At 44.4% G+C, this 24,508-nt stretch overlaps 1 protein-coding gene across 4 annotated transcripts in view; it reads left to right on the top strand.

Moving 5' to 3' along the window:
* SMARCC1 (SWI/SNF related BAF chromatin remodeling complex subunit C1) overlaps positions 1-23,420 on the top strand; it is a 181,464-nt gene extending 158,044 nt beyond the window's left edge. For 3 of the 4 annotated variants that reach the window (XM_073811103.1, XM_073811102.1, XM_019946825.2), the window contains 3 exons: positions 3,712-3,973; positions 18,265-18,441; positions 20,998-23,420. In XM_073811103.1, coding sequence (XP_073667204.1) covers positions 3,712-3,973; positions 18,265-18,441; positions 20,998-21,095 — 537 coding nt within the window. In that variant the 3' untranslated portion in view covers positions 21,096-23,420. Of the gene's footprint in view, positions 1-3,711; positions 3,974-18,264; positions 18,442-20,425 lie in introns of all 4 variants that reach the window. The other variant, XM_073811104.1, reaches the window with a different exon arrangement.
* The last annotated feature ends 1,088 nt before the right edge of the window (positions 23,421-24,508 follow it).

Genomic DNA, 24,508 nt, shown 5'->3' with positions numbered 1-24,508 from the left:
TCCTAGGAATAATCACTGTTAATAGTTTAGTGTCTTCAGAACATTTTCAGTGTATATGTAATGTTTATACATGGGCACAAAGGTTTTTTTTTTTTTTAAATATAATAGACATAAATATTGTTGCAACTTGCTTTTTTTTTACTCAGTGCATCTCAGACATAAATGTACATCAAAAATAGTACTTTAATGACTAGCCTTATACAAATATACATACAGTTTTCTAGGACAGATTTCCAGATGTGGAATCACTGGGTCATTGGTTATGTGAATTTAAAATTTGCTCAGTACTGTCAAACTCTCCTCAAAGATTCCCACATTTCATTGCCACAGAAGTGAATGCAGTCTTCAGTTGGATTCAGTAACAGTAAGATATCTATAACAAGAGAGGTATTTCTTCTGGATGGTGGGGCCAGTATGTGTCCATAAGCTCTGTTGCATGTGCCCTAGAACAGAGGTGGCCCTCTGGAGCCAACTGGTAGCCTGCTGTCTGGACGTTGCTCTCACTTCAGAGGGCCTGTTCATTCCACATTGGATCTAAAGCTTAAACTGGGTTCTTTTCAGGGATGTGTGTGTTTAATCACGTCCTTTTTAATTCTTCTAATTACCTTCTATGTTTTGAAATGACAGATGAAGCTCAGGAAAAAATCGTATAATTGACGTTAATTCATTTGTAAACTAGGAAGATTGGGCAAATTTTTCTTTCCAAGATTAATACTTCGATACTAAGGTCAGTTCCCAAAGAAAGGCTGGTTCAGTTAAAAAAAAAAAAAAAAACACTGAGATAGGTAAGGCAGAGACTAAAATTTCCCTTCAGAGACACAAAGTCTTCCTCCAGTAACAGTTCAGGTTTTTATAAAGCAGATCTTGACCTATATTCTGGAGTTCTTATGTAACTGCTGGACTTCAGCTGACCTGTCCAGACCAATAGTGGCTGAACAAAAACATAGGTTGAGGTCCTTTTCTGACAACCTCTTAAGTCTAACCTCAGCAAAGTGCTAAATTTCCTGGAAAGAATGGTTAGAAGAAAGCAAAACCTTTCTGACCATAGCACTTATGGTCAGAATCTTTAAATTCTGTTTTTTCAGAATCTTTAAATTCTGTTTTTTCAGTCTGCCTTTTACTTACATTATCTCACTGATTAGTCATCTTGCAGAGCTGGACTTCCAGAGGATTCTCTTGCTGTTTACACCTTGCAACTCCCTTCTGATTACGAAAAGAAGGATATGTCAAACTGAGCCAGGGTTTAGCCTCTTCGGGTCACCCTTAGAAAATGAAGAGCCCGCACCAGCCTGTTAGACCATGGTAACACCATGTTTCCTCCCTCCTGTGATAACCCTCAACCACTCACAAAATCGTTCGTTTCAGATCTTCTCCCAAGTGAGACTCTGCAAGCCAGCGAACCAACACCGGGGATATAAGCGTTACCATCTGTTCTTTCCTTTTCTTCTCCTCATCTGGCCATGCCGCTTGTCTTCATGCTGTGTCCACGGCCTGTCTTCCAGCACCCCATCTGTCTATGGACATTCCCTGCTTGCTACTCCTGATAGCCAGTGAGGCTTCTCACTAGGTTCCACGGGGACTTCTCCCCAAGCTGCTCTCTGCTAAGAGCCCAGATTCATAAGCTAATTCTCATGGGTATTCCACTTAGATTTTGCTAATGATAGTATGTAGTATTTATCTATAAAACTGACTATTCCTGAAAGCTAAAATGTTACATTTCCTTAACTTATCAAATGCCTTGGAGTAGTGCTCTCCAACAGAAATACATGAGCCATATATGTAATTAAAAATTTTCTAGTAGCCACGTTAAAAAAAAAATTATAATTTTTGTTTTGTTTTGTTTTGTTTTTGGCTGCATCGGGTCTTCGTTGCTGTGCGCGGGCTTTCTCTAGTTGTATCGAGCGGGGGCTACTCTTCGCTGCGCTGCACAGGCTTCTCATTGAAGTGGCTTTTCTTGTTGCAGAGCACGGGCTCTAGGTGTGGGGGCTTCAGTAGTTGTGTCACTCAGGCTCAGTAGCGGTGGTTCGCGAGCTCCAGAGCGCAGGCTCAGTAGTTGTGGTGCACGGGCCTAGTTGCTCTGCGGCATATGGGATCTTCCCAGACCAGGGCTCGAACCTGTAACTCCTGCATTGGCAGGTGGTTTCTCAACCACTGCACCACCAAGGAAGTCCCTATAATGATGTTTTATTTAATCCAGTATATGTATATAATGGTATTTTAACATGTAATCAATATGAAAATTTTATTTTTTTCATTCTGAGTCTTCAAAATTCAGTGACTATTTTACATTTATAGTACATCTCATTTCAGATTAGCCACATCTCAAGTGCCCAAGAGCTGTTGTGGCTGCTGTAGAAATGCCTCCCAGTGAATAAAATCTTGCTGTCAAAAATGGTGAGATAGAACATTATAGAAAAGCAGTAGTGCTATTAACCCTCCGTATGATCTTCATACTACTAGAAATCTGGATTTTTATTTCCATTCCTGTTAAAGGTGATTTTCTCTGTCAACCCTGGGTTAAGTTAGTTTTCATAGCTTTTAAGGTGGGCTCCGTTTTCTGCACTAGTGTCAGGCATATGGCTTCTGAATTTCCTAACTTCTCTGTATTTTAATTTGGGTCCCAGAAAGATTATCTTTTTTTTAAAATAAATTTATTTGTTTTTATTTATTTATTTTTTGGCTCTGTTGGGTCTTCGTTGCTGCACACAGGCTTTCTCTAGTTGCAGCGCACGGGCTTCTCATTGCAGTGGCTTCTCTTGTTGTGGAGCACGGGCTCTAGGCACGCGGACTTCAGTAGTTGTGGCACTTGGGCTCAGTAGTTGTGGCTCGCGGGCTCTAGAGTGCAGGCTCAGTAGATGTGGCACACGGGCTCAGTAGTTGTGGCTCGCAGGCTCTAGAGCACAGGCTCAGTAGTTGTGGCACACAGGCTTAGCTGCTCCGTGGCATGTGGGATCTTCCCAGGCCAGGGATAGAACCCATGTCTCCTTCATCGGCAGGCGTTTTCTTAACCACTGCGCCACCAGGGAAGCCCCCAGAAAGATTATCTTGAGTATTGAAATGCTTATATTCTTCAAACCACGATTCATGTAAATTTTTATTTAAGCTTCTAAAATATGCTGTGAAAGTGTCACCCAGTATAATTTTGGGTACTTGGAAGCTAAGATTTACAATGGTACTGCCAAAGTTCCATATAGAAAATGTGTATCTTTGCAGCTAAGGCCACGTCCACTCATCCAGAGGATTTAACTCTGGTGTCACATTCTAAAATAGTAACCAAAAGGATCACATGCAGAAGAGAGCACCTGGAAATGTTGGTTTGACTTGAAATACTAGTATCTAAGGAACTATTAAGAGGACAGGAGAGGCTTGTTTCACCTGGGGAAGAGTAAGGCAGTCATGGAAACAGTTTTTTAAATATCTGAAGGCCCGCCAAACAGAGGGAATTACAAGTGTCCTGAGTATAATAGCCCCCCACTGGGTGAAGGTTCCAAGGAAAGGCAGGCCTTATACTTAACATAGAGAAGAACTTGACTTCATTCTACTCAGGAAATAATGCCTTTTCTCTCACTGTGGTTGTTTCAGGAGAGGAGGTGACTATGTAACTGTGATGAGCTATGTGGAACTTAGGCATCATGTAGATATCCTGCGTTGGCATCCAATCGTGAAAGACTCTCCGGATTTCATTTCTCTTCCCCTTCCTTTTCTTAATAGTTAGAACAACAGAGGCAGCAGTTGCTTACTGAACGCCAGAACTTCCACATGGAACAGCTGAAATACGCTGAGTTGCGAGCCCGACAGCAAATGGAACAGCAGCAGCATGGGCAGAACCCTCAACAGGCACACCAGCACTCAGGGGGACCTGGCCTGGCACCACTGGGAGCAGCAGGGCACCCTGGCATGATGCCTCATCAGCAGCCCCCTCCCTACCCTCTGATGCACCACCAGATGCCGCCGCCTCATCCACCTCAGCCAGGTGAGAGGAATGCTCTGCTCACCACTCAGTCTGGGGTCATCCCTGTGGCACAGAGCATCAGAGGGGGCAAACCACACTGTTGGTGATTTCTGACTAAAACTGTTCAGAATGTCCATTGTCATCTAGGATATTACACACAAGTGAATCTGCTTTTATAGCCATCACCACATAATGCCTGCCATGTTCTCTTTCCAGGGTCCTCTTGGCATTATGCCTTTTTCTTGGGTGGGTCGACAATATATCCCAGAGATCCTTAAAAATTCATCCTTGGATTGTCTACATTTTTTTTTTTAATTTATAGACATTCTCAAAGATAGACACACACAAAAAGAATAGTACAATGAACTCTTATGATAACGATCATCACCTTTCTGGCATTCTTAACTTTTTGTTATAGAAATCTTCTACTATAGACAGTAGTAGAGAGAATAGCATAATAATCCCCCAAATACCTATTGCACAGCTTCAGAATTATCAACATTTTATCTCTTCCTCCTCGCTTTGGTGTGGGAGACTTCAAAACGTATCTCTAACCAATGGAAATCTTATTCTTTAACATAACCTACTATATTACACCCAACAAAAGTAACCATAATTCCTAATAACATTAATTAAATGTCTTTGAATGCTTCATTTGTTTGAATTCGCTAATAGTTCTCTTAAATCTATTTTAACGTTTTAACAATTCACCCTCCCTTTTTTTCTTCTTTTTTAAAATGCCATTCATGTGTTTGGCTGTACCCGATCATGCACTCAAAGTGCATGGTGTCATTTCACATATCCTTCCCCCTCCTTTCCTCCCTCCCACACGTCTCCCATAAATAAACCACAGGATGGTGCTGGATATTTTAGTAGGTTCAAGTTCACTTTGGCGGTGCAGGCATTTTTCCTGTAATGTTGGTTCTTTCTTGGTGGCGTTCAGATTGGTCAGTGGTTCTGGTGTTCCAGAGTTCCCCATTAGACTCACTTAAGATTTTACCTGCCATTGAGAGTTGCTTCCTAGATCATTTATTTTACCAAGTGTTACAAAATGGTAAGATTTCTAAATTTATTATTCTGTCTGCGTTTATTTATTTATGCATTTATTTATGTAAATGTGCGTTTATTATTTATGTAAATAAATGTATTTATTATATATTTACATTTATTAGCAGTGATTCTTTTATTTAAAAAGCTTTTCTTCACCAATCATTTAGTTACCCTGAAAATCAATCCTTACAGGAAAGGCTGGATAAATGCTTCATCCTTTCCCTTTATGTATCAGGGATAAATAAATTCCCTTTATTTATTTCCCTTAATTATTTATTATTTAATAATGAGTTCAACCCCTCTGCCAAGTCACCCACACACACACACAGTCTCCAAAGGTTACCAATAAGGGTTTTTTTTCTGTTGTGTGTGTATGTGTTTAGTATTGTGAATTTATTTTTTTATTTATTTATTTTTTTTTTTTTTTTTTTTTTTGCGGTACGCGGGCCTCTCACTGTTGTGGCCTCTCCCGTTGCGGAGCACAGGCTCCGGACGCGCAGGCTCAGCGGCCAAGGCTCACAGGCCCAGCTGCTCCGCGGCATGTGGGATCTTCCCAGACCGGGGCACAAACCCGTGTCCCCTGCATCAGCAGGCGGACTCTCAACCACTGCGCCACCAGGGAAGCCCTGAATTTATATTTTTATGTGTTTCAATCTATTATGGATCTTACCCATTTTCATGCTCAAATTGTCCCATCTTTTAGCTCACGGGTTCCCCTTCAGGTTGGCAACTATTCACCACATTTTAACAACCTTGAAAGTCAAGCTCACGATTCTTTCAAACTTAACTACTGACATCATTAAACCTAAAATATACCTTTAATTTCAGCATTCCCCCCACCCCCCGCAATATTCCTTCCCTTCCTAGAGGGTAATATGTATGGCTCTGTGCTGTGTATTGTATTGCTTTAGTAACAGTCTTCGTTTAAGATTTTTTTTTTTTTTTTCCCGGTACGCGGGCCTCTCACTGTTGTGGCCTCTCCCGTTGCGGAGCACAGGCTCCAGACGCACAGGCTCAGCGGCCATGGCTCACAGGCCCAGCTGCTCCGCGGTGTGTGGGATCTTCCCGGACCGAGGCACGAACGTGTGTCCCCCTGCATCAGCAGGCGGACTCTCAACCACTGCGCCACCAGGGAAGCCCCCTGTAAGATTTTTATAGGTACTTTATAACCATGTGTCAAGTGCTTGCCAGAGCCAAAATTTGTGCTTTCTGGGGAGGTATGCATGTTCTCTGGCCAGGCGTGTAGAGGTGAGCTGAAATAAAAATAGAAAGACCCGGGCTTCCCTGGTGGCGCAGTGGTTGAGAGTCTGCCTGCCGATGCAGGGGACGTGGGTTTGTGCCCCGGTCCGGGAGGATCCCACATGTCGCGGAGTGGCTGGGCCCGTGAGCCATGGCTGCTGAGCCTGCGCGTCCGGAGCCTGTGCTCCGCAGCGGGAGAGGCCACAGCAGTGAGAGGCCCACGCAAAAAATAAATAAATAAATAAAAATTTAAAAAAATAAAAAATAGAAAGACCCTTGGAGCCCTGAGAAGATTCCCGACATGACTAATGTCAGTTGCCCTGACTTCCTCAAATGACAGAATTTCTAAATCTCATGGAAATAACCAGGCATGTTTGCCTGAGGAAGCCATGACGGAAAAAACTATGATCTGACAACTTGTGTTACCAACATGAATTTTTAATTTACAACCCCAAACATGTTTAGATATTAGTTCTTATTGCCTTGACCCAAAAATGGCGCTAGGTTCACTTTGGGAATCATTCATTTTCATACGCATGCATGCACACACACACACACTCACACACACTATTAAATTGCAGTTGTGGAATTTGCTACCATCGTCCCACTTGCCACTTGATCTAAATGACATTTGTGGAGATAGTTTTAGAAGTCTGCCAGGCTCATGACACAGGATACTTTATTTCTCAGTTTTCCTGTCTGTCTGCTTGAGTGGATTTTAAAACCTCCTTGTGAGATCTAATTTTCTTCCAAGTTAAAAGCTATGAATGCATAACAGAGTGATGATCACAAAGTGATTTTTCAGAAACAGTTATTTTAAATTTTTAATTCTTAAAACTCTTGGGATAAATGTTTAGGAGGGGGTTCGCTGTGGCTCCTTGGTATTTGGTTCTTAATGGTGCTAAAGCATCATCATCCACAGTAACTGTTCACAGAGAACTTCTCAGGAGCTCCACCATCTGCATTTAGAAAAGATACCCTTCTCCCTTTTTTTTCTAAATTACATCCTGGTGAGAACAGATGTTTGTATGCCAGGCCCTTCACCCCCAGTATTTTTGCTTACTTCTCATTGTCCTGCCTTTACAGTTGAAGAGCTGGTGCATGCCAAGGCCATGTCACCTTGCTGCATGGTGGAGCCAGGATTCATACTGGGCTCCTTCTATTCCAAAATGATGTCACAATGCCACCTTCCATGATGGAGAACCAAGAGGGTTTAGAGCAGACTCAGATACATCTCTTCTTTTAGGGAGACAGTGGTAAAAAACTAGGGTTCATAAAATAGCCTTTAGAATAAAAATAGGTTATGTTTCTCTTTTTACTTTCTCACAGAAATAGGCTTTTCTTAAGTGAATTTTAAAGAAAATGATCATTGTGTGTATGATGAGAGTGTTTTTTAAAATCTATTTTAAAAAACTATTCTTCCTTCCTCCCTCCCTCCCTCCCTTCCTCCTTCCCTCCCTCCCTTTTTTTTTGGCCACGCCATGCTGTGTGTGGGATTTTAGTCCCCCCAACCAGGGATCGAACCCGCGCCCCTGCAGTGGAAGCATGGAGTCTTAATCACTGGACCTCCAGAGAAGTCCCTCTTTTCTTAAACATTTTTTATTGAAATGTAGTGTACATATGGAAAAATACACAAGCCATAAATATTTTGCTTGATGATTTTTAACAAAGAGAATATACCTGTGTAACCGGTACCCAGAAGCCCCCTCATACCCATCTCAGTCTCCTCCCTGCCCTTGGGTAACAACTGTCCCGAGGTCTAACATCATAGACTAGTTGGGCTGGGTTTTTTGGGGGGTTTCTGGCGGGGGGCTGCATTGGGTCTTCGTTGCTGCATGTGGGCTTTCTCTAGTTGCGGCAAGTGGGAACTACTCTTCATTGCAGTGCGCGGGCTTCTCATTGCAGTGGCTTCCCTTGTTGCAGAGCACACGCTCTAGGTGCGTGGGCTTCAGTAGTCGTGGCTTGTGGGCTCAGTAGTTGCGGCGCGGGCTGTAGGGCGTGAGGGCTTCAGTAGTTGTGGCACGCAGGGTCTAGAGTGCAGGCTCAGTAGTTGTGGTGCACGGGCTTAGTTGCTCCTCAGCATGTGGGATCTTCCTGGACCAGGGATTGAACCCGTGTCCCCTGCATTGGCAGGCAGATTCTTAACCACTGCACCACCAGGGAAGTCCCTGGGCTGGTTTTGAATGTTATCTGGATGGAATCACGTACTGATTTTTGTTTGTTTGCCTTCTTTCACTCTTGCTGTACGTGTCTTTCGCTCTTGCTGTTCTTTCTTCTTGTTGTACGTGTCTACTGTGGGGCTCTACCATGATTTATTAATCCATTCTCCTGTTGATGGACATTTGATTCATTTCCATTTTAGTTATTACGAATAGTAACTCCTGCTGTGAACATGCATGTGCACATGTCTTTTGGAGACATAGGTATACATTTCTGTTATGTGCGCCCCTAAGTGGTGGAATTTGTTATGTCCCTAGAGTGGGTCTTAGGATATCCATGTATTCACATTAGTTGATGCTGCCAAAATTTTGCCAAAATGATAATGCCAGTTTACGTTCTCTCTAGCAGTGTATGAGAATTCCAGCAGCTCAAGGTAATCATTTTTCATAGTTGCCCCTTTTGTGAGATTGTTTTGGAGTTTGAATGTAAAAATCAGGTGTGTTGGAAAGTAAAATGAAGAAAAATAAATTGAACCCAATAATTAAAAGCTTTCTTAATATTGACAGTTCAGAAGAGGCTGATTGTATTGTAACAGCTGAGTCTCGTACACCATATTCTAGAAATTGGCTAAAGAGGCCTTATATATCAAAGCAAGTGAGGGAGTCTGTAGTGTTTTAGGTGGAGAAGAGCTTTAGTCTCTTATTTGCCACAGGTGTAAGTTAATAAATGGGAGCATGGTCCTTCCAACTAATATTTCCTAGGTTCTAGAAAAGTTAGCGGGCCACAACGTTTATGTTAGGAGCTGAGGGTAATTATCCAGGTCAGTTTGCTAGGTTTTGGTGTTTGGTCGGAATTTATGGTGTGTGAAGGAAGGAGAAAAATCAGCCTCTGAAAGCCAGCAAGGTTGGGGAAGTGGTGAGAAGAAAGTCAAGACAAATATATTACTGAGTGGTGAATTTGTCCAGCTCTCTGACTTCTTAGAATTTAAATAATTTTGTAGATAAATCACATGTAATCTTTCTCCACTTAACTGGCCATCAGTTAGTGGTAGAGCCCATTAAAATATGGCTCATTGTTGTGAATCTGCCAGACTGTCAAACACGTATGGTCCCAGGCACCAGCAGGGCTAGTATAAACTGACACCTGTACATATTCCATTTAGTTTGTACCTCTGCAGTCCTCCCCTCCACCCCTTTAATTCATTCAAATGCTTAGAATTTTTGTATAGAGAGTACCATCTGTATGCTGCTGTCTCTCCTCCTTGGCTTTTATTATTTGGTCCTACTCCTAACTCACCTGGGAGCTCCAGCTTTTTGTAGGTTTTGTTCTTATCTGTGATAAAGTGTCCCAAGTTGATTTGTTTCCACCAAACAGATAGTCAAAGGAAGAATCTATAGTATAAAGTTGGCAAATGGAAACTGGAGGTGGCCATAGCCATCCTTATACCACCCTTAGGTTTTGTTGCTCTTCATAAAATACACAGCACTACATGTCGTCTTTTCATTTAAATTGAAAAACAGTGATTTCATGAAGTGGTTCCTAAATTAAAGGCTTACTGGTTCTTCCTGTAAGACCGCCATTCTAAATGGCACAAGGTGAATAGTCATGACAGCCATCAGTTCTTGAGCACATGCATGGTATCCCTTGCCCACACCCTGGACCATTGTATTCATGACAGCACATGGGGAACCAAGGAGAGTGGCCTGGGTAGTGGCTGCTGTGTCCTGAGATGTTCTTGATTGTGAGCAAGGAGGACACTTCTGACTGCAGGGGGTACCCTCCAGGGGCCTTGGCACCTACAGTCATCTCTCAGTATCCACCAGGGATTGGTTCCAGGAGCCCCAATGGGGGATGCATGAGTATCCATGGATTCTCAAGTCTCTTATATAAAATGGCATTGTACAGTGAATTCAGTCATCCCTCTATATCCATGGATGCAGATCCCATGAATACGGAGGAACAGAGGGCCAGGTGTATTTACAGGAAGATTACCTAAAAATCTAGTATGTAAGTGCAGTGTAAGCTCTGCCCTCCCCTTGGGCTTTTGAACCTAGTTGCAGGGCAGGAATAAAGAGGTAGATAAAGAGAATGGACTTGATGACGTGGGGTGGAAGGGCGAAGCTGGGGCGAAGTGAGAGTAGCATCGACATATATACACTACCGAATGTACAATAGTTGTCTGGTGGGAAGCAACAGTGTAGCACAGTGAGATCAGCTTGGTGCTTTGCGATGACCTAGAGCGGTGGTTGAGGGAGGCTCAAGAGGGAGGGGGTATGGGGACACGTGTATGCATATGGCTGATTCGCCTTGTTGTACAACAGAAACTAACACAGTATTGTGAAGCAATTATACTCCAATAAAGTTCCATTAAAAATAAATAGTAAATGAGGCACTCTTGAGTATTAGTGCCTCATGGATCTGGAGTGAGCCACCTGCATTGGGGAAGCCTTTGTTATGTGTCTCTGTGTGTGAAAAGCAGAGAGAAAAGAACATGTTGGTTTAAATATCTTTATGGTTTCCTCATTAATAACATAAGAATTTTTAGAAGTGCCTAAGAAAAATCAGAGTAGGAATTGATCTGGTTTGATGAGAACTCAGGGATGTTAGACGTTTTAATAATAAAACTAGAATATTTTGCATCAGTTAGTAAAATATTGGTTGTTCAAGGAAATTTCAAGCAAGGCATTAGGCACTTGACTTTTAAGCCCCCAAGTTAGACCCACTTACAGAACCCTCCCCGTGGGAAATACTACTTAGGAAAGGATTACAACTACTCATCACTTCCCAGCCTCCCCTCTCCACCCAACTCGGAGCCCCACACTGAAGAGGGAAAAGGACTAGCTCGTCACATCAGCCAAGTCTTTATTATCTGCGGTGCCTTTGGTCCTGCTTGCATGATGTGATAACAAGGCTGCTGTGCCACTTTCCGGAGTAGCAGGTTATCCTTACAGAGAGAACAGTGAGGGCACAGTCTTCAACAAAGAGCGTCTGTGCCCCCCGGAAGCTGCTGCGGGAGGAGCAATCTCCGAGGAGCCTGGGCTTCCCCCTCGCTTGGCCCCGATTGTTATTTCTGTTCTGTGGGATACGCAGCCAGAGAGTGTGTCATGGATGGTTAGAAACAGCAATGAAGTATGCTTAAGCTTGGAAATTCATAGGTTCCCTCTCCTAGTTTTGTGTTCCTTACCCACCTGCCTCTCCCATCCCAAAGAATAAAAATAAAATCCTTAATATTCTTTTAGGCATGGTGGCCGTTAACGCTTTAGTATAAGATCTAATAAACCTGAGAGTGTGAGGGATTTTTCCACTAGGCAAAGCCTAATTTTAGCAAACCTTTCCATTTTTCAGGCTTCAGATGCCTGCTGTTTTAAAAAAAAAAAAAAAAGCTTGTATGTAGGTCAGACTCCCACCAGTATATGCTTTGATACTGCTGTTCTGAAGCCACATCTCTCTTATCTCTCACCTTCCTCTCTACTGGAAAAGGAAACACCTGAATTTTTTTTTAATGGAAACTACATATACACACCCTTTATTTTGTTTGGTAAGGCCTGCTCCGCTTCATTTTAGGTATCTGTAGGTCAGACTTCTTCATGTTTATTAAGAGTTAATGGAAATGCCTTCAGACATTGTCATCCATTTAAAAGTGGTGAGGGGCTTCCCTGGTGGTACAGTGGTTAAGAATCTGCCTGCCAATGCAGGGGACATGGGTTCAAGCCCTGGTCCAGGAAGATCCCACATGCCGCGGAGCAACTAAGCACGTGCACCACAACTACTGAGCCCACGTGCCACAACTGTTGAAGCCCGCGCGCCTAGAGCCCGTGCTCCTCAACAAGAGAAGCCACCCCAATGAGAAGCCCGCGCACCGCAATGAAGAGTAGCCCCCGCTTGCCGCAACTAGAGGAAGCCTGCGTGCAGCAACAAAGACCCAACACAGCCAAAAATAAAAAAAAAAGTGGTGAGACCTGTATCAGAAACCAGAAAACCCAAGGACATTTAGATTTCAAAAGGACAGGGGTTGGGTTTCCCTGGTGGCGCAGTGGTTAAGAATCCACCTGCCAGTGCAGGGGACACGGGTTCGAGCCCTGGTCCAGGAAGATCCCACATGCCGTGGAGCAACTGAGCCCATGCACCACAACTGCTGAGCCTGCGCTCTAGAGCCCGCGAGCCACAACTACTGAGCCCGTGCACAGCAACAAGAGAAACCACCACAATGAGAAGCCCAAGCACCAAACAAAGAGTAGCCCCCGCTCGCCACAACTAGAGGAAGCCCATGCACAGCAACGAAGACCCAACACAGTCAAAAACAAAATAAATAAATTTATTTTTTTAAAAAAGAGAAATCGGCTTTCCCACGGAAAGAAATACCCTTTTAAGGCAGGGTGGTGTAAAGGAAAGGAGAATGAGCCTCAGGGTCAGACAGCTCAGTCCCTTGTTCCTTGTGACTTTCAAACAAATTCCATAGCCTCTCTAAGATTTTGTTTCCTTATCTTGAAACTGGGCCCTTACTTCAGCCTTCCTAACAACCTGAAGGATTCCATGAGACAACTGTCTTTGCCTGGGAAGTGACAGGCCCCAACTCAGAGCAACATTCTGTCCCCTCCTTGTCCTCTAAATCCACTGCCATAGGCACACCAGCACCTTTGGATGGCACAGGGGCATTGCCTCACTCTTGGTGCTTCTTGCTTTCCTGAGAAATGTTTGTCTGTGCAAGGTCCCACAGTGGAAGTAAATGGTTTTTCTTCTAGTTCTTCCTTTTTGCTGCCACCTTTCCCAAGGAGCCATTGTCCTCTCATACCTTAAATACCCATACCCCAGTGGCTTTATGGCTCTGTTTGTGACAGGAGGATAGAAGAACTTTGTTTTACAGAAAGCTTCAGGATTTACAGCAAGAGAAAGGAAAAGTTTTTTCCAGCTGTTGGGCAAATAGCCTTGGAAAACCCTAAAGCTATTCTATCCCAGCTTGTTGCCATAAAGATATAGGGAAATAGGTAAATGGGCCACTGCCGCTGAGCAGGTAGCTTTGGAAACAGCACTGATGGGCCTGACAGCCGAGCCTGCAAGGCTTATCCCAGTGTGTTTTGGTAGTTATCACCTTGTGTCCATGTGCCAGTGATTCCTCTTTGCCAGATTGTTTCTGGAGCTAGGTGTGGGTTGAATACCTGACCCATCACTTTATTGGCAGCAGGGTTTGTATCACATAGTCTGCTGGAAGACAGATGGGCCCCCTTCCTCCAGACCTTCATCCTCAGAGTGCACTGTATTGCAAACACCAGATCTGAAGCCAGAGTACCCAGGTCAGAGCTGGGCTCCCTTATTTATACACTTTATGACATTGGGTGAGCTACTCAGTCTTTGTTTTCCCCTTTCATAAACGTGGTAACTTACAACAACAGAAATGTAGGTCTCACAATTCTGGGAGCTGCTAGAGCAAGGTCATGTTCCCTCCAGGGGCTCTAGGGGAGAGTCTGTTCATTGCATCTTCCAGCTTCTGGTGTCTGGTAGCATTCCTTGGCTTGTGGCCACATCTCTCTTTACTCCATCTTTACCTTCTGTCTCCTCTGTGTCTTTTCCTCCATGTGTCCCATATAAGAACACTTGTCATTGGATTTAGGGCCCACCAGAATAATCTAGGATGATCTTAAGGTCCTTAACTTAAATCTGCAAAGATGCTTTTTCCAAATATGGTTACATTTGCAGGTTCCAGGTATTAGAACGTGTGCATTATCTGTTTGGGGGCCACCATCCAACCCACTGCAAGGTGCTGGAAAGTATATTTGATAAAATTATGTATTGCAGGAAGCAGAGCAGTTTCCTTATTGTTGATATAGTGAAGAAGAAAACATGGTGTTTGGAATTAAAGTTTACATCTCAGATTTTTTTTTTAAATGCTGACTGTTATATTAAGTCCTTTCACAGGAACTGTTTCATTTGAGCACAGAATAGTGTGGTAGAAAGAGAATTGGATTTAGAATCGGAAGACTTGGATCTCATTCCTCTTACAAGTTCTGTGACCGTAAAGAAGTCTCTTAACTTTTCTGAGCTTCTGTTTACTGTCTATAAAATGAGAATATTTGCCCTGCCTCTCATAAGGCAGAGCCAGTGACATAATAAGGCACCATAAGAAATAAACAGTTTCCCTGATCATACAGAGAGAGTACAGCAGATATTTAGCATCACTCTTTATAATAATCTCAGGAAACTGAGGCTCCGGGCATCCTAAATGACTTGTCCAAGACCACTCATCTGGGTTGGCGTGAAGTAGAAGTGAGATCGCACTGTTCAGCTTCCAGGCACGTTCATCTTCACTTTCCCTGTCGAGAATGGTATTGGGTGGCTTTCTGACTGGGATGCTCACTGGTCAGCCAGGAGTTTGGACAACCCACACCTTGCTCTAGACTTCAAAGTATAAAAACTCTGTCAGACTGTTGTGGACGACATTGGTTAGGACTGAACAGTTGCGTGTCTTATTACTTAGCACACACCTGGTCTCTGCTCTTCCTTCTTTCTTTCTTTCTCCCTTACTCAGTACTCTTTCTGGCCTTTTTGTAAAGGCATTCTTCAGTGTTCTGCTGTTGGTTTTCTGGAGAGAGAGACCTGAGACGGGCTGGCAAAATGTTCTTCCTGACTTGCTCAAGGCCTCTTGTCCAGGTTGAACTGGGTAGAAGGAGGGAATCTGCACCCATTGATAAACACGGGCCGTATTATCTGTTCTAGTGAATGGCTTCCATTCATCACAGCAAGTCCATTGAAAGTGTTCTTTCATCTCCAGGTTGGGATTCTGTAGGTCTGGACTTCATACTAGGCCTCCTGTCCCCAACAACAGCAAAAGTATCTCCTCTTGCCCTGTCTCACCACCTGGAATACCATCAAAAAATCATTAGTAGAAACTCAGAGAGTGGGGGAAAAAAAGCATTGTGTTTAGTAATGGCCTCACAGGTGTTTGGTAGGAAGGAAACTGGGAGAGTTACAGAGGACAGACCCTGATTCTTAGAATAATAAGGCTCTGTGTGTGCTACTTATTGCCCATTGGAAACTTTTGAGAGTTCTGTATCTTCCCTTCACCCCATCTCTGTGTTCCGCTGGAATGACAGCCAATTCCACACCTCCTGTTTCCAAAGCAAAATTCCTTCCCCATTCTCTACACTCCACATGCCAGTTAGGTGCCAAACCCGAATTCTTTCTCCTTCTCAGCTTCATACTCACCCCTCCTCCTCATTCTCTTACCCATCCCCAGGAAGCCTGTAGGGTGCTGTTCTCAACTCTTATCTACTTATCCTGCCCTCATGCAGCCCCTACTTCTCTGCAAAAGCTCTCTTCCTCTGCTCTAGGCTCAGACTCCTCTGCATCCCTTCTTAAAGCTTTCCATCACACAGAAAATCAGGCCCATGTTCCTCATTTCTCCAGAACCTTTCACCCAGTCCCCTGTAGCCTTACCGGGCGAAGTCCCTCACCCCATTCTGTGTGTGTGACTCATCCGGTCCCCTTTGCTTTGATTCATGTCAGACAAACCAACCGTGGACAACTTGGCTCTGTAGCCTGGGCACTTTTTTTAATAACCTTTTGAGCTTGTTACTCCTCGGTGAAATGCAAGTGATAGATAATAAGGTGATGCAGTTACCTCAGAGGGGATGGCGAGTATGAAGATGCTACGTATAAATGGAACAATATTCATATTATGTTCTGATTGTGTAACTCAGGCTAGGCCTTGTGCTTAGGATAGTCTGCTGTTATCCTGTTCCTAATTCCCCTCCTTCACTTTATATACACATTATCCAAAGTCTCAAGTCATTCACAAGTTGCTCTTGGTTAACCAGAAGGTATTATTTTCTTTTACTTGCTTCTTCCATAGTTTTCCCTTGATTTGCCTGCCACACCTTCATGTGTACTCATCCTTTGTATGGCTTGTAATATACTTGGCATTTGTTTTTTTATCTCTTGTGTCATTCCCTACGTGGATAGACTCCTCAGCACAGCCTAAATCTGTCCTAGCACTGTGGCACAGGCACCCAGCTTTAATTAGTGAAGTTCAGTGGTGTAGTAGTAGTGGTAGTCTCAGCCCAGCACCTGCTCTTGCTTTCTCTGAGGTGATTTGATCAAGTTGTCCTCCAGCAGATGGGCCTCTGGGGCTCCTCTGCTGTACTTTTGCATGATTGCATTATAGAGCACAGGAAGGTGGGCCAGAGGACCCAAAATTTGCTGTTCTTTTCATTCTGAGGCATAAGGTTGATGCCTCCCTATGCTTTTAAAAAATAGTCCCCCAAAGACAGTGGACCACTTCTCTTCCTGAATCTTGTATCTCACTGGGGTTCTCTTCATTGACACCCTGTAGTGAAAAGCTCTGCTCTTTGAGTCCTGGCTCATGGAACAGACACTGGAAATGGATGGTGTGAGGCTTGAAGCTTTGTGTGTCTGTCTTAAGACAGGCCTTTTTCTAAGCACTGACAGAGAATTCTTCACTTGAGTTATCTCCAGTACTGCTCTATATATTTTAGTTGCCAGTTAGCTGTCTGGTAGTCCCATCTTCCAAGCTTGAACCTCAAGCGTTCTTATTTCCAGCTGTCTCAGGACTATGCCTAGAAGCCTGTGTTCGGTTTCATATAGTTGACCTTACATAGGTGTGCTAATGTCCCTAGATTAAAAAACGAAAGAAAGAAAAAACTACAATAGATTCTCTTTCCTTATTCTGTAGAGATTATGATTTGTCCTTATATGTAGCTTCAGCCTTGGTTTGTGCCCATTAAACAATTCTCCTTTGTTTGTGGCTCTTTAAAGCCAAGCCCAGGAGCCAGAGTTGAAGAATTAATACATATCCACCACCATATCTAAGGGAGGTTTGGCTAACTGCAACCAAATCTGGCCTATCTCCTGTTTTTGTAGGGGCCATAGGCTAAGAATGGTTTTTACAGTTTAAGTGGTTGGGGAAAACTTGAAAGAATGTTTATGTCACATGAAAATTATGTGAAATTCACATTTCAGAGTCCATAAACAAAGATGTTTCGGTAACCTATTTGTTACACATTGTCTGACTGCCTTCATACTACAGTAGCAAAGTTAAATAGTTGTGACAGAGGCCATATGGCCTGCCAAGTCCAAATACTTACTGTCTGGCTCTACAGAAAAAGTTTGCTGAAAGTTCTAAAGACTCAGTGTGAAACTGAATGCAGGAGGTGTTTCATGGTCCTTATGTCTAGCGTCTCCCATTGTGCACATCAAAGCAAGAGGAAGAGGTGAAGGAGTTGCCTGTTTCCCATATGTCTCCCCCACCATGGTTCTCCAGAGCCAGTGCTTCCTGGTTGGGGAGAGAGGGAGAGATTTTTTTGTGAACAGGACTTGAGGATTCCAATTAGAATCCCTTTTTAATTGTGATTTCACAGTATTGATCAATACCCTTTCAGGCATACACATTCCCACATAGCCTGTGCATGAAGCTCAATCTGGACTGAGCTTCAGTCCTTGGACTGTGCGCTGACTTGCTGTTAAAGTCCTTCTTTCCACTCCCTGTGGTCTTTGCTTGGCATTTTGTGTCCTCAGGAAGATACTGGACAATCCATTGTTCACCCAAACTAACCAGAATTAATGCTTTCTTTTAAGGATGTTTGGTAACTGTTTCTTACAGCTACTGTCTACCTATAGCAGGGTTTGGGGTAATCATTCACTTCACAGATCTGCCCCATTATCCCTCTGTCCCCCCACCCCACCCCAAATTAACAGCTGGACAGAGAGATTATTACAGATTATTGCTCTGTTGATCTTTCTGATTGTTTTGGAGGGTTAGGTATTTGTCTGTATTTAGCAGTCTCGGGCAGTGAGTTGATTCCTTTTTTTCCTAGTACATTTACCTCAGTACTTTAAATCTCCCTCCACAGGTCAGATACCAGGTCCAGGTTCCATGATGTCTGGGCAGCCCATGCCAGGCCGCATGATGTCCACCGTTGCAGCCAACATCCACCCCCCTGGGAGTGGCCCTACCCCTCCTGGTATGCCTCCAATCCCAGGAAACATCTTAGGACCCCGGGTACCCCTCACAGCACCTAACGGCATGTGTAAGTAGCAAGGTGGGAGATGTATTACCCCCGGGTCTTTTAGGGAGGGCTATACACAGGGAGGCAGGCTTTTTGTTCTCTCTGGGGTTTGACAGGTCCATGGACAGTATGACCTGTGAGAGTGGTTTCCAAAAGACTGTTTTTTTAGTCATTCCTCTTCAGTACCCCTGGTGGACAGGTACCCAGGTGATGAGTGCAAAGTGCTCCCAGTTAGTCGGGCTCTTATGCCATACATAGCCTTCGTGACATGCACTCGTGACTCCAGGGTCTGTTAGGAGGCCAGGAGCATGCCTTGCCCACTCCTGATTAAGCCTATGTAATTTGAATCTTGGAAGACATACAGAGCTACTGGTAGTTGTTTTCCCTATAGGAGCCTTTTATGGATTCAGGGTTTAAAAGTGGCAGGTGTAAAGAAAAGAATAGGGGCTTCCCTGGTGGCACAGTGGTTGAGAGTCCGCCTGCCGGTGCAGGGGACATGGGTTCGTGCCCCGGTCTGGGAAGATCCCACATGCCGCGGAGCAGCTGGGCCCGTGAGCCATGGCCGCTGAGCCTGCGCGTCCGGAGCCTGTGCTCCACAACGGGAGAGGCCACAACAGTGAGAGGCCCGTGTACCGCAAAAAAAAAAAAAAAAAAAAAAGAATAGGATCTGGTTTAGGGCAGGAATAACAAGTAAGTTTCTTGTAGCCATTTTGATATATTTGTAGTGGCTGCTTAGACTAAGGAAGGAGTATTCAGGGCTGTGTTGAGAAGGAATTTGAGGTCTTAGCAGGCTCCATGGAGAAGGCACAGATGCTGCTGAACGATGTCTGCCTGGTGGTATGTGCAAAGCCAGCTAGCTCATTTCTGCCATGGGGCCCTTGTCCTACTCCAACCCTGGCCTCCAGAGGACTGCATCAGAGCTTGGCCTGCTCTTTACTCCTGTAGAGCAGGAGTAATGATCCCAAAATGCAGCCGATAGTGGCCATGTTCCCAGCCACATCTGTGATCCCAGGTCCATTTAGAAGTCACGTATGTGAGGAGGAGTTAGCTTCTGTTCACAATACAGAGCTAGGATGTATAGGAATTCCTGGCCTCCAGGAGCTTTAGTTGGGAAAATACGAAATGAACAAGTGGATAGTAGTATAGGGTTTACCATAAGTTACGCGAGGCTGTGAAGTGACTTGAGTTCACTGTAGTTCTCTGGGAGACTTCCTAGGGCCAGGAGGCAGGGACTATCGACAGAGGTACATCTCCTTTCTCATTGGACCCACAGGGTCCAAGGACAAAGTAGCTGCACAGAAGAAAGACAGCAGTTGAGCTGGATCAGTATAGGATCACAACAATAGAAAAAGGTATCTCTGAGTCAGTGATCAGAGGCTGTAGTCTAGTGGGTACCTCTTTTCCTTGGCAAGAAAATCCTTGCCTTGCCGCCTTACAGGCAGTATACAAATGTGCTGGCTGATAAGGAGGTTTGACCAGTTTGCCCATCCCCTTTGCAGAGATAATGTCATTGGTCTTTACCACGGTCATGTCCTGCTGGTAACCCGCGATTTGTGTACAGGATTCCATTCTAAAGGGCCCTCAGTGGAGCACCTTGAGAATGTGGAAGGTTTGCTCCCGATCACTTCCTGCCACAAATGAATTTCAGGGATTCTGAACCGCTGACTTGGCTCCAGGGCACTGGGCAGGCCTCATCAGGCGAGTCGCTTCCCGTCTCCAGGCCCTGGTTTCCTCCACTGCAAGATGACACAAGGGATTAGATCAGTGGGCTTCAAAATGCTTTGAAGAGCCTTAGCAGTTTGGTGGAGATCTCCTAGGGGGAAAGTTGGGTGAATTGACTGGTAAGGAAGGCTGCAGTTTAATTATTTGTTTCATATGTTTTCATTTCCGGCAAAATCTAGTTTAAAAAATCCCTGGATTAAATTATATCCGGGGTTCCTTTGAAAAGCAGCTAAAATTGAAACAGGAAAGAGCCCCAGACACTCATACTAATTGTTCCCTTCAGGACCTGACCTAGTTTTGGCCAAAAATCCAAGGACTGCAGTTCAGGAGCTGTGGGGCCTCCCAGGACTGTCCAACTTGTCAGCAGCTGTCTCAAGTGAAGCTGTCTGGCCCTGCTGGAGATAGTTAATATCAGCAAGAAGTTTCTGATAATCTGTTTTGTGCCCAGCTAGGCTAGGCACTATGAGAAAGAAAAGAAGACACAGAACTTGCCCAGGAAGGAGCTTATCATTTAACTGAAGAAATAAAATTAGCAGTGAGAACCATTAAAATACAATAAAATCAAAATATAATTAAGTTTTGAAAAGGTCTGGAGTGATTCTTGGAAGGGGTGGGCCTTGAAGGAGATTGGGGCAGGTTCAGACACCTCCCCACTCCCCCAACCTCATGGGTCAGGGGAAGCAACATGAGCAGTGACCTGGAGGTCCAGATGGACCTGCGCCACGTAGATCGCAGCGGCAGCAGTGCCTCACAGGCGATAAAGAAACCTTCTTAAGTCATTTTTCTCTAAATGGGCTCTTCCCTGAGCCCCTGTGTTTCCAACAATGATGAGTTAACTTCTGGATGTGTTTGCAGATCCCCCTCCGCCGCAGCAGCAGCCACCTCCTCCACCACCTACAGATGGAGTCCCTCCGCCTCCCGCTCCAGGCCCACCAGCCTCGGCTGCGCCCTAGCCTGGAAGATGCAGGGGACGTCCACGCCCAGCGCCACCAGCTGGAGTGGGGATGACAGGACTTGTGTTACTCAGCTTCCTTGGGTTTCTTTCAGGATTTTTATTCTTGCAGCCCCAAGCACACATCCCTTATTTCCCCATTTCTCTTGCCACCCCTGTCCATGCTCTGACACGTCTTGTGTTAGGTCCTCCTCCAACACTCAGGGGGAAGCCTGTGGTGACAGTGTGCCCTGGTCATCCTAAAAATACCCAGTGTCTCCCTGTCCTGGTATGGGGTATGCTGACAGTTTATCTGCAGGTCCTATCAACAGTAGTGTTTCTATGTCTGTCATTTTTGCTCTCCTGCAGTTTTTTTGCTTTGTCTTATGCTTTTATGGATAATGCTTTATAATCATTATCTTTTTCTTTCTTTGGGGGGGATGGGTCATTATTGCTTTAAAGGAGAGCATCCTAAGTTAATAGGAACCAAAAAATAATGATGGGCAGAGGGGATAGCCAGAAGGGATAAACCTTAAGGCATTATAAGTGACCTTATTTCTGCTTATCTGAGCTAAGAATGGTGCTGATGGTGAAGGTTCATGAGACTTTTGCCACACATGGACGCACCAGAATTAAAAGAGATGGGCAAAGGGATCCCACTGACTTCATCCCTAGTGAGGACTGTGAGCACCTCCAGCCTGCCTGGCAGAACATCCCCCTTTAGTCCCTGGTAGGGGAGAGCACAAGCATTAGAACAGATCCACTTCTTCCCCAGGCCCACTGGTTCTGGTTTTCTATGCAGATGGTTTGTTAGATTCCGGGGGCGGGGTGGGGGGCTTGTTCTTCTGAGGGCAGTGTGAGCTTTGAGGGCTGCATTTGGGAGGCATTCCTTAGTTTCCTAGACTAGCCAGGGAAGTTTTGGGCGTCTAGGGCAACGGCCACCCAATGAATGTAGCCCACTATTCACTGCTTTGTATGCATTCTTTTTTTCTCCCTCTTTAAAAAAAAAAACCTTAAAAAAAAAAAGAGTAAGTAGATAGTGCTGATAAACATTTTAGCTCATGGAACTTGATTAGGTTGGCTGGGGGTACAAGTCCCCAAACTACCTCTTGCAGTAGCCAGGGTGAAGGATTTAGTGAAGTGGTACTTTAGGTTTGGGGTGGGATTGGAGAAGTGGGGCAGGATCAACAGCCTCTCATCCCTTCTCCCTTCCCTGTCTGAGATCTCACATTCCATCTATCACAGGGTTGTCAAGGAGATGCTGTGGGTACCAAGGAGCTCACTTGGCAATCAGAGCATCATGCTTTGAGGGTGAGGTTCTCGGGCTAGGAGAGTGGAATACCATTCCAGAGGAAGAGCCACAAAAATGCCTTAATATGAGCCCATTTCTACCCCTGCTGATGAGTGACTTAAAGAGTTCTTGGTGTTCTCTTCTTGTCCTTCTTCCCTCCCCTCTGTCTTTCCATGGGTGGGGAAAGGGTGTTTTGAGTAGAGCTTGATTTCCAAAGCACCTGGCTTCTTCACAGTTTCAAGTGGCAGTTTCATTTAGAATGCAAAGTGGAACATCTTTTGGATACCTTTTCTATATATTCTATAAAGCTTTACATATGTGAGGGTGTGGGAAGGTGTTTATAAAACACCCTAGAACTTTCTTCCTTAATGTCAGAAAGCAAAAAAAAAAAGGAAAAAATTAAACCACAGTTAAGATTTGCCTTTCAAACCCTCAGGTGTTACCTCTAACCAGGTGGCCCTGGTCACCATCAGAGTACTGGAACCAAGGAGACCTTGTTCCTTTTTTGAGTTTATTCTGGATTCTTGGAGTGGAAATGAGCTTGTTCCTACTGGAGTTTAATTCCATTGCTTTTGACTCCAGAAGGACCCCCGTGCCTTTTGACAATGGCCAGGGTTTTATTTTCACACCAGTCTTTCCCAAAGGAAATTCATTCCAAATACTTACCTTTTCCACTGAGGTCTTAGAAAGAAAATGGAATTCTGGTTCATACTGTGGTCTCTTGTAACCTCAGGTCTTTAGTGTGATCACTTTCAAATTTAAAAGATCCAGGTGGAAGTATTTTTACTATGCTGGTAATCTACAGAATACCTGAATTCTTACACTGTTATGTTTCAGTATAAGTGGTGACTTTTTATGTCTGATCTGGTTTCATTCCTGTAATACAGCCACCCGATTTTGTGAGGGGGGAATAATATGTGGTTTTTGTACAAACATGTTTCTCAATGTGTTATTTTGGAAAAGTGAAGAGAGGGAGTTTTGGGAGATTGGAAGAAGTTCATCAAGAAGGCTTAATCTCCCTCTTTTTCAGTGAATAAATGGAACATCATTTCTGGATTCTAGTCCCATTCTCTGCGTTCATGTACCAGTTTCTTCATGTGTCCCAAGAAGAGTCTAAATACTCAGCCTCACCTGGTCTTGGTCATCAGTTAATGTTCAGTGGTGCGGGTTTCCTGACCGACTGACCACCTTCTCACCTTCATGAGGCTTAAGGAACATATGGTTGATGTGCCTTGCCCACTTTTTATTTCCATGGTCTAAGTGGAGAAAGATGAGTAGAAGTTATCCAGGAAGGGTGGCCAACATCCTGGCACCTCCAAGAGAGGAGTAGTTCTGCTTGGTGCAGTAGAGAATGTTTGTCAGGTTGCAGTTTAGACAGCCTCAAGTTGGAGGCCGGCATTGAGGGCAGATGATTCTGTGAACTTTGATACGCTCTCATGGACAGCCTTTGAGCACCCACAGGTGCACGCCCTGTGCAGAAAACGGAAACCAGTGCTTTCAAGATGCTTGTGAACCCAGTGGAGCAAAAGAAGCGGATTCTGTGTCTACCAGGAGGTGAACACTTGGCTCTGCACGGAAGTGTGTCACCCGATTGTGCTGTGCTTTCTGACCTGTTCGACTCTTCCCTCTAGAAGAGAGTGCTAGAGCCAGCTGGGTCTCACAGGACTCCTACATTTCCCTCAGGGTTGAGGAAAGTTAATCCTTGATTCAGTCTGAAGACTGGTTTATAAACCTGAGTGTGAATTCTTTTTAGAGCAAACCAAGACGTGTACAATTAACCAGGTTTCCACAGGTTCCTCAGATCCTTCCTGTGGAATGATTCCCCCAAATGCGATTAAGGACAGCAGTTTTCCAACTTCAGTGCAGGTCAGGATCACCTGCGAGTTTAACATACAGCTTCTGGGCCCTATCCTCAAAGCTTCTGATTCAGCAGGTTTGGGGTATGTTCTGAAATTCTGCCTTTTTAACAGATGCCCAGGAGATCCTGATGCAGCTAGTCATGGGACCACTCTTTGAGAACTACTGGTTAAGAAGATTGTATGGTAGAGCAAGCTCTCTGCAGTTCCTGACAGGCATTCTGTGAGCCCGTTAGTCTAGTAAACATTTGAGAGCCTACTGTGTGGCAGGCACTAAAACTTGGATGC

This window comes from Tursiops truncatus, chromosome 10 (genome assembly GCF_011762595.2).
Source record: "Tursiops truncatus isolate mTurTru1 chromosome 10, mTurTru1.mat.Y, whole genome shotgun sequence".
In the NCBI taxonomy this organism is placed as follows: domain Eukaryota; kingdom Metazoa; phylum Chordata; class Mammalia; order Artiodactyla; family Delphinidae; genus Tursiops; species Tursiops truncatus.
Note: the sequence above shows the minus strand (reverse complement) of the source record. Positions and strands in the feature narration are given on the sequence as shown.